Source organism: Crocuta crocuta, unplaced genomic scaffold, assembly GCF_008692635.1.
Source record: "Crocuta crocuta isolate KB4526 unplaced genomic scaffold, BGI_CrCroc_1.0 scaffold36, whole genome shotgun sequence".
Taxonomy (NCBI): domain Eukaryota; kingdom Metazoa; phylum Chordata; class Mammalia; order Carnivora; family Hyaenidae; genus Crocuta; species Crocuta crocuta.
Genome location: NW_027532203.1, coordinates 20992460 through 21003175, shown reverse-complemented (window position 1 = coordinate 21003175; position 10716 = coordinate 20992460). Strand labels below are relative to the sequence as shown.

Here is a 10716-nt window from a genome sequence, read left to right as displayed (position 1 = left end):
CCCTCCCCCACGCACATACAGGTACACGTGTTCTCCTTCTTTCACAAAATAAATAAACGGTAAGAAAAGGAAAGAAGAGGGGCGCCTGGGTGGCTTAGTTGGTTAAGCGTCCGACTTTCGCTTAGGTCATGATCTCGCGGTTCGTGGTTTCGAGCCCCACGTCGGGCTCTGTGCTGACTGCCAGCTCAGAGCATGGAGCCTATTTCAGAGTCTGTATCTCCCTCTCTCTCTGACCCTCCCCTGCTCACGCTGTCTCTCTCTCTCCTAGAAATAAATAAAATAAATTAAAAAAAAGAAAAGGAAAGAAGATCATAAAAGAGAAAAAAAGAAGAGAAAATAAAGAATGGTGATAGTACTGAAAAAAGTAAAGAAAATATGGAAAAGTGAATATAATGTAGAAAGGAAAAGTCAAAGAATTTGGGCATATGCCTCTGTAAGGTTCTAGCAGAACTGGTTGATGAGGACTCCTTGAGGAGTGTGTGGTGTGGCAGAGAGGGAAGAGTGTGGTAAGTCATGAAAACCTTTTAGTTCCCTTCCGTGTGCACTTGAGCCAAATACCTAAGCTCCTTGAGTCTCAGGTTTTGCTTCCGTATAATAGGGAAAATGATAATTGTCTCAGATGGTTGTTATGAGGATTAAACAAAATAAAATAAGATACATTAAAGACCTTGGTGCTGAATCACTGATGATCCCTGTTCTATGCCAGGGTATCTATTCAGGAACCTTAAAGCTTAGACAGATATAAGACAAGTCTTATTACACAGTCCATTGGCAGAAAGTTTGAGGTGAAATGGGTTGGGCAAAAGCAGCAATTTATTCATGTCTTACAAACATGGTCTTACAAACATCATACAGAGCTGGCACGAAAGAACAGACACTGTCTCATACACCATGCTTCCTTCCAAATCACTTCTATTGAGTTACAACATCAGAACAAGTCAGTTACTGAGTTACACAGTTCTTCAGACATGGAGACCTCCCCGTTAGGGTGGTTGGATTGGCTAATCAGACAAACAATTAATTTACATGTTTAATACAGCGCAGGATTTGTAACAGAATTCAAGATATTCACACTGATATTGTAATACATTATAAAACAGTATAATTTCCAGGAGATGATGGGATCGCATATGTCCCTGCCTGTTTCAATTCCTTTCTAGTTTTCCTTCTTTCTTTCCTTAAAAGCAGTTACAAAGAGTTATACTCAACTTTTCACACTCAAAAACACTTTAAATTTTAAAAACTAAAAACTATTTACAAACTAGTCATTGTAATTTTAAAAGTATTTGTTGTTGGTTTTGTTGTTCTACTTTAAAAAAATCTCCCTCCAACAACAATACTTTACTTTGTATGACCATTAACTTCTGGTTTCTGTGAGGGATACTTAGAGTTGACTCCTCACAACTGTTTAGAGCTCCAAAATATATTATATTCCATGGCCTATTGAACCACATATACATACATTAAAAGGCCATTTGACTTCCCCAAACCACGCACTAACTAAAATTCATTCCATGTTGCTTTCATAGAAATTCTGTGACGTGACTTTGTGGTGGAATAAAGACAATGATTGGGGAATATTTTTTTAATCCCAAAGTCATCTTAAAGCACAAAAAAGAGGTTGACTTCAATCTTTGTACATACGGAATGTAAAACATTTTCTTTACATTAGGCATAGTCATAAAAAGCATGTATAAGTTGTTTTGAAAATGCATTGTCATAGAATTTACAAACACTGTGATATCAAACACATTCTCAAAAACTGCTCAAGTACGGACACAAAACCTGACTCAAAATGTAAATTTTTCAGTAGACTTCATTTCTAACTTGCATATTTAATAATTCAACTGTACCCAGTTTCACTCATACTCTCTAAAAACTGAAATATGGTGACAGTATCTCAAGTTCATTCTTTCAAGTAATCACAGGGCACCACTTTGCTCTAGCAGGTTTTCATTGAATTTCAGAGCCCTGGCACTGGAAAACCATACAAGACACAAATCTATAAACTGTTCCACAGACAATAGCTCAAGACACATTAGCCTAGAAAAGATAGTGAAACATACTTTGTTGTGCTAATTTGACAGCCTAAATACATTTTGTGTGAACACGTGTAAATTATATTAGGCTTGCTGTATAACTATTTTTTAGTCATTACTTTGTTGGTTTACATGATGTTTTCTAGCTGGCAGTGGATAAAACTTAAGTCTTGTTTGTTTCTTTCCAAATATTAGTTTAATCCTTTCTGAGGGAGAAGAAGCTAAACAAAGACTTAGTTAGCCATGCCCTTTCTGCGTACGAAGGATAGCCTTGAATGTACACTTGCATACTATACATATTTCCTTTCAGGAAGCTGCATTTCCAACTGGATTTCTAACTGAACTTTATTTCTTTACCACTAACTAATTTCATAACTTAACAAAGGTAAACAGGGCTTGCTTAGACCACACTGATGTTTGTGATAGCCAGTGAATAATTCAAGTTCTTATGTGAGATTATATTTTACAACATTTTGACTCACATATAACCTTAGGAGAGAGAAAAATAATATTTCAGCCACAGTGTTCTCAACTCAGCCCTTTGATAAAATGATTTCTCAGCTTGTTCACTGTCCTTTTGAAGCAAAACCAAGTTACTCCTTATGTAATAAAGTTGTATCAAATAATTACAAACTAAAAAGAAATGAACATATACTTTTATATGCAAGACAACCATCTGCACATGACATGATGGATAAAAACAAACTAGAGAACATTTCCTTAATATCTTTGGATTTAAAGAAAAAGTGATTTCCCCATCTGAAGAAAAATGGATGAATTTTCATAAGAGAAAGCATGCTTTTCATTTCTAAATCCTAAATTGCATTGCCTTCTAGTGACATGAGCCCACCACCTTCCAAACCAGTGCATTGGGATTGCACTGAGATATTCATAAAAAGCTTGGCTACTCTGGTAACCTGCAGGAGAGATTGAATACCTCATGAAAATCTATCCAACTTCTTTAATATTGGGGGAAACGATCATGATACACATTGACAGTTACTTTCTGGTTTGCTAATTCAATCCATTTCTAACCAAAACCAAAACCAAAACAAAAACAAACAAACAAAAAAAAAACGCTTGTTGTCACAAGCTTGCAATCATGTATCAGAAAAAAAAGAAGAAAGGAAATTGCTCCTTGCCTAGTAAAAATCATTCAGTTCCAACTCATCATGTCTAGGATGCTACCCATCGCATAGCATATGCCACTTGGCAATCTGTCTCCTGGGATAGTCACAGATCTCTTTCCAGTGCTCTCCACCGGTCCCTTCTGCTGCTGCTCCCAGGACCAACCGCCCAATCACCTCATTTCTGGATCCCCTTTCAGAATCCAAAACCAGAAATTCAACACTTATCTCTTCAAGACCCTCACAAGGAATATCAAAGACAAACAGTTCATTGAACACTGCATTGGGGGTGCATTTCTTCACATGAGTCTTCTTTTTGGAGATTCTCTTTTTGGCATGGTACAGGTTCACTTTCACGTAGGGATCTGCAATGGTAAAAACAGATGTTACACTGGTAGAACCTGGCTGGAGAGCTGATTCCAATATAATGGTGCCCTAGGAGGTTACTGTGTGCCAATAAAATGAGATTGCAATGAAAATGAGTCAGAACAAAGTGAAAACATAGATAAAGCTTGGCTTCTCTATTATCAACAAGTTGACAATATGTAAGAATGTGCAATATGAAAACTGTTCTAAACCAGTGGATGGGAACCTAAGTGTAAGGCAGGAAGATGAGATAATATAAAGGGGAAGAAAAGAGAATATTCCAATTGCACATTCTGATTACATATAACTAATTCCAGAAAATAATATAGAAGAAAAAAAACATTAGATAAGATCTAACCTTTCTGAGTTGTTTGACTTTGGATAAACCTTTCTACCTCTCTGCTCTTTCTATTGAAGGGGTATTTAGAATTCACAGTGGCAAGTGTCCTTTTTTGCTTTAAATTTTGTGCTTCTTTAATCACCTGCTGAGTTTGCTTCCTGTTTTCCAGAGTTGATCTTCCTTTAATATGTGGATTTTAGGATCATGCTACTTTTTCACAATTTAATTATATCATATTTTCCTCTTTCTGGTTGAAGCATATGAGCTCATTTTAGCTTCCTAATCTAAACATTTAAGACCATGTGTCTAAACGCCATTATTAAAAGTAATAATAATAATAGAGCTAAATGATATTTAATGAAGTATATCTTTCTAGTCCTTACAATCTCTCTCAAGGCAAGTATTACTACTCATTAGTGTCTGTAGAGATTATGAAACATAGCCAAGGTTATATGCTAAAATGGAAGGGTTAGGATTTGAATTCAGGTCATTTTAACCATAGGTCTTTTCACTATATGATACAAGGAATTATTTTTAATTAATCACAAAACTAAGAGCTAATTCTTCAAGAAGACACATAAGGAATTAAAGGAAAAATGATAAAAAGAACAATAGAAGTGTAAGTATAGGTTGGCTCATTAAAAACACTAAAATTAAGAACTCTTCTTTCAAACAATTGCCACATCTACCATGTATTAGCAAGGGCTTAGATCATAGAACTATGTAGTTTTATTTTTCTCGCTAACAGCATTATCTCACATTGTTATTCCATAATGAGAAACAGGGAAAAACAATCACATCACTTGAAACTATCAGTAAAAGGCAAATCAAAATCAGGTAAGCTGCTATTTCACCAATATATTACTGAGACTGAATTTTTCAGAAGCATTCTTACCTGAAAGTCCAGACACATCAGATTTAGGCAGGTGTCGAGCTTTTAAAACAACCACAGTGAGAGTATTTGTAGTGGATTGATAGCAGAGAGAGATCAGTAACTCACCCCGTCCTGAAGACTTCTAAACAAAGAGAGATATGGAATAAATATTATTATTATTCTTTAGGTTTGAAATTTGTACTTATAGCCACATTTTAAAGCAATAAAATATTGATATTTATATGTAGTTTTCCTACTTATTTTTATTTTAGTATGCTAAGGAATCCAAGAGTAACTGCAAGCTACTACCACTTTCTAAAAACAACTGGCTGCCATCTTGTGGTGTTTTTAGGTACTACAAGATGTTAAAATTTGTGATGAGTTAGCCACACCCATTACCAGAAATGTTTAAAGATATCTAGAGTATAGCCTCTACAGAGGATTTTTTTTAACTTTTGCTTTTTAACTAAATAATTACTTTTTGAAGTTATTATTAGGAATAAAAATTGTCTAATCATTTGAAAGGATCTGTATAGGGCAAAAGGATTCATGTTAAGTTTGATTTGATTTCTTTTTTTTTTTTAAACAGTGACGTTAATGGAATTTGAATTCAGACTAATTGAAATTTATTCTGACTGCCACCACTCTCCTGCCTCACAGGGCTGATGGAATTAAAATTCTCTGCCCTCAGCCCCCACTCAAAGTCCTCATTTAATCCAAGAAATGAATTAAGTTTCCGAGGGAACTTATTCAATTTTTAATACTTTGGTTTTGGAAAGTATCATAAGATCCTTCTTTGTATGCTACTTAGATTTCATTTGAATGCTAAAGCCATTAGCTAAGAGACCAAGAACTCAAAGTACAAGTTTTAACTGATAGTAACAAAATGTAAACTCAGGGCTGGATTATAACTAAGAATGATGGCTGGTCAGAGCTCCTAACACTTCAATCTATATACACATGGGGTTATTATATGAATAAGCAGTCCAAGTAAGAGTAGACCTTTATTTCTCTTATACCGCTAAACATCTGAGTGTCTCAAACAAGCTACTTAATATTTCTAAACTCTGACTTTTCATTAATTTAAACAAACAAAGAAAGGTGAGCTTTATAGTATTCTACAGAATCTTTCTGCAATACTATAGTTTAAATCAATTGAGTTCTATATTTAAAGGGTAATTAAGATTAATTTGATATCTCATAATAGCCTCAGAACTACCAAAGCAGTATAGCCACAAAGGCAGAATGACTCAGGTCTTGTCATACAACACATTGAACATTTATAATTCAATATGATGTGATGTCATTTCCTTGAAAAGCAATTCCATGAAAAGTCACTACAACTTCCAAATCCTCAGGATAAACTGATTTAATTTTATATTCCAGTTTCAATTTCAAATTCAATTATGAAACATCTTTGTTAACTTGCTTATGAATAAGAAATACTTGCCTGCCTTTTAGCTTAAGTGGCAGTCTTAGTCAAAATACTTAAGATAGAAATTAACAAAAATATTTGTATACATGTTATTTAAATATCCATAAAGGATGTCTATTTATTTGATATAATTAAAATACTTTAAACATTTCAGTTGCGGGTTCAATTTTGTTTCATCTCCTCTATTCCCTTTCTCCCCATTTGATTATGATTAATAATAATTAAACATGGTAAAGATGATATGTATAAAACTTATCATTTTAATGAAAGCCCCCTAGATACAAAGAAGCTGAATAAAATAATGTTTATAAATACTTTAAACACTAAAAATGAATTACCCTAACATTTCTCTTGATAATCTCTCTGTTCATTAACATTTTTCCATCAGATAATTCAATTCCTGCAAGAGGAATAAGGACTTCTCCAATGATATCATCTCTTGAAAACCTGTCGAAACTCAAGATTGTGAAGTGCAAGGCCAACTCTTGGATCTGAGTATAGAGGATTCCATAGAATGTAAAGGTCTCATCAAAAGCTGGGTCCAAGGTCTTTCTCAGAACTCTGGTTTTCACTTTATGCTTCTTCTCTGGGAGGATCGTCATTTTGATATACGGGTCAGAGGTCATCGACTGCTCATCCATGGCTGGCAAGCCACGGGCTTCCTTGATATTTACCACAAATGCTTTTTTCTCAAAGTTGTACTCTAAGGAGAAGAAGAGGGTTCCAAGCTTCTCCTGTTTCTCTTCTGAAGTAAGGGAAGTGCTGGACTTTAAGCTATCAGGGGAAACAGCTTCTTTCTCCCCTTCTGAAAAGAGCTTTGGGGTCATATTCTCCAGATCAGAAGGGCTACTAGCTTTGAGGTTTGTTTTGGGAAAATTGCCATTGAGATCTCTCTTCTCAAGGTCTAGATGTAATGAATTTTTTGGCACAGCTGGCTTATTCTTTACTTCATTTTTGTCATCTGCTCCAAACTTCTTCTTGCTACTTAGGTTTTCAGGATAAATATCAACTCCTTTTAGTACATGCACAAACTTATATGGAGGAGTCTTGTTAGACTTGGATGATTTTCTCTGACAGCAGATCCATGCAAACAGAGAGACTGTGAAGACCAGGCCAAATGCACTGAAGATCCCCACCACTGTGGGGATTTCATCTGAAAAATCAAATGACCAATAACATACATTAAAGGAGCAGAGTTGGAGACATGAGCCTACTTGAAAAGCATACTGGAGCTGGCAAATGTTGTAGGCTGCACAGATTGGATTACTTTCTGACTTTTCTGGGTATGAGCTATGTACACATTTCATGTCACCTTCAGGAATAAACACATCCACTGTGTAACATGCAAAAAAAAATGCAGTGTAACAGAAACTTCTTCATTTTGGTATTTTTTTCATAAATAAAATGAGAAGATGAAACTGGGTCTACGTTTGGATGGAGGATGTTAAATGACCCTGACCTACCTTTATTTTCTCAGATACCATGAGTCAACTACAGCATGGTAGGTCAGTACTAATTTCATTATGGTTTCTTGACATTTTGAAGCTTTCCAGAAGCATCAATTTTACTGACTATGGAGCTTTAAATGCATATTTTTGAAATACTGAGAATTTTGTATTCTTGGTAGTTCTTTATATATCCTGGATTCAAGCAGCAAACATCTAGGGGCTAACTGGTTCCAGTAATTTTAAGAAATGGAGGAACATTATCTGCTATTATCACAAACTTATCAATAATTTCCATCCCAATTATGGAGCACTGGTAAGATAAATGTTACATATATTAGGAAAAAAAGAACAAAAAAGATGAACAATAGGATATTAATATTATATAACTTTTAACACTACAAACTCATTGTACACAGACCCAAAATTTCTCAAACACTGAATTGTCCAAAGAACAAGTTAATTACACCTAAGTAGGATAAAAACCAAACAATGGTTATGAATGAATCATCGTTTCTTAACATGTAATGAGAAGAGTGAGTATAGATAATTTAGAGTTCAATTTTATCCATAACTGATTTTTTTTCTAGCATATTTCCACATGGCAAATGGTAATCAAATTGAATTTGGCATTCTTTCCTTGAATAGGGCACATTAAATTACTGACATTAGGTAATATTGATTATGCATGAAGCATATCATGTCCCATATGTAAGCATATTTCTCAAACAAATGATTAGTAACAGTGAGTAAGTAAAAGCAGTATTGCTATATCTGGACACGGTGCATCAAGTCAATATTTAATGTAGTCATAGTGAATATAACTAATGTAATATTATCTGCATTTAGTCATTCTTATCTATTTTTATCCCAAATAGTGAATAACAAAGTTAAAAGTCCCAGTCAGGAAAGGGTTAAGGCTTGTTTGCATAACCCCTGAAAGAGCAATCTTTTGTTACCCCCCCCTTCCCAACCCTCCAAATCTTCTGCCTATCTACTTCATAATTTCAAAACTGAGCTCAAAGAATATAAGAACCAGCAATAGCAAATAAGAGCAGACATATATAAGAAGATTAAAAAACAACAATAAAAATTTTATACTTTAATTATATCAAGAAACTGAATCATGGAGAGATGAAAGATAAGCCTTTGAATTCCCCAAGTAGAAAAAGCAGTGAATGCTACAGAAAAAGAATGAAGCAAGAGCTAAAGATAAGCAGCTAAACTTAGCATCTGCTTTTCAGTTTTTTCTTCTATTTAAGTCTTTGGGGAAGTGGGGATTCACTACTGGACTCTCTAATCCAAGGCCAGTGAGCAAAACCAAAGTCATGAACTAAGGCAATTCTAGGCGAACAATAAAAGCAATAGAAAATGATTCTTTTTTTTTTATTAAACAGCCCAATGGCTCAAGCTGAAACATATTTTTCACTAGCACAATCTCTGAAAATGTCTCAGTATTAGAAAATTTCTTATTTTCCAATCAGAAATTGAGAATAAATATCATAATAATATAAACCCAATCACCCGAATGGAAGCCTGTAAAGGAAACTCATTTCTGAATATAATGTCACAGATTGTCTCTATTTAATACTTAAGTCACAAGGCAAAATATTCACTGTATAATAGCATGGAAAGACTCACCTACTCCTTGTATGTTCTCTACCAATGAGATTTTAAGCTTCTGAGAGCAAAAACCTCAGTCATTTCACTCAGTTAAATAACAATTATGATGGACATATAGTTATCATTCCTTATTCACAACCTCTATAAAATTTCTTGATATTTTGAATACTTGTAAAGTAAGTAAAACACTACCTCTTGTCTCTGGAATATAATGGTACCTAACAATACTACTTTTTAATTTGAAGTAAATCTGATTTTATTTACTGAAAGAGAGAAGGAGAGAAATAGTGTCAAAAATTTGGTATAGGAAAAGGGAAATTGAACTGGAAAATAGGAGTCCTAATTCTACTTTCCAAAGCTTTTAGTTAACTGTTTGACTTGCAATACTTCCCTTATCTCTCTGGGCTTTGGTTACCTCACCTGTGAAATCCATGGGCCAAGCTGGTTCATTTCAAATACCACTTTATCCCCCTAGCATCATAGGATTCTGTGTTTTTCACTAGCAACATATTTCAAGAATACAAGGAAAACATAGCAGAGAAAAACAACCTTATGGTACACACTATAATAAAATATACATCCCAAACCACGAACATACAAGTTGTTTTATACCGAGATCAAACCCTTATGTAATCACAGAAACATTGGCTTCTCCTGGTAAGTTAAATACAGATTTACCTACAAATCAAAATCACCTACAGAATTAATGAAACCAACTGCAAACAACAGACCCCCTTTCCTTTACTTAGCGCGTGCTGCAATTTACAGAGCTACCTGAATGTTTAGCAACTTCTTGGATGTAAAATCTCCCTAGCAGAAGGCAATTTTAAGGAGAAAGATAGGGAGGAAGGAAGAAACAACAGATAAGCCACGATTGCCCCTTTACAGTTTTCATTTTCTTTTCAGATTAACTAATTGGGAAATCTATATTCAACATCCCCTGGAAAAATAAAAATAACAACAATAACATCACAGCCCACCCTGGAGTATTCAAGAAACAACCGCAGTTGTAAGTTGAGTAACTTGCTTACCAAATTCTTCCCCGCTGGTAGTGATCGGAGCCATTTTTTGCTGCGTGTTCTGTCCGAGGTGCTGAACGGAAAACTCCCTGGCTTGATTCACTTGCCTGGATCTGAAGCGCCGGCTTTCCCGAGTGCTGAAAACAACAGCGCAGAGCCCAGAGGACCTGCGCCTGCAACAGGGAGGAGGCAGAGGGGGGCGGGGGTCCACTCGCCCTCGCACAGTGATTTGCCACCCCTGCTCCTGTTTTGGCTCTTCTAAGAAGCTCGTCTCTGAGACTCTAGACGTGGCTGAAACCCGAATTGACGCAATCCTGACGCTACAGGGTTGAAATCAGCACCTGCCTCCCTCCCCTCCGCCCTCCAAGCCTCTCCTCTTCCTTTCCTTCTTTCTTCCTCCCATCTCTCCTGAGGATTCAACACATACTCATCAATGATTTTAACTGTT

The 10716-nt window shown here is 35.4% G+C and overlaps 1 protein-coding gene across 1 annotated transcript; it reads right to left on the bottom strand.

Moving 5' to 3' along the window:
• Window positions 1–791: 791 nt before the first annotated feature.
• On the bottom strand, window positions 792–10426 carry SYT4 (synaptotagmin 4). The gene is made up of 4 exons (XM_077777621.1): window positions 10281–10426; window positions 6520–7334; window positions 4768–4888; window positions 792–3531 (listed from the first exon to the last, which is right to left on the bottom strand). The coding sequence occupies exons 1-4, from the start codon at window positions 10312–10314 to the stop codon at window positions 3224–3226; spliced, it is 1278 nt and encodes a 425-aa protein (XP_077633747.1). The 5' UTR covers window positions 10315–10426; the 3' UTR covers window positions 792–3223.
• Between the last annotated feature and the right edge of the window lie 290 nt (window positions 10427–10716).

Excerpts from the sequence above, each read along its gene's own strand:
- SYT4 (XM_077777621.1), bottom strand. The coding sequence starts at position 10,314 with ATGGCTCCGATCACTACCAGCGGGGAAGAATTTG. Across the intron at positions 7,335-10,280 it reads TACCAGCGGGGAAGAATTTG|ATGAAATCCCCACAGTGGTG; the intron begins GTAAGCAAGTTA and ends TTGATTTTTCAG. Across the intron at positions 4,889-6,519 it reads TTATCAAGAGAAATGTTAGG|AAGTCTTCAGGACGGGGTGA; the intron begins GTAATTCATTTT and ends CTCTTTGTTTAG.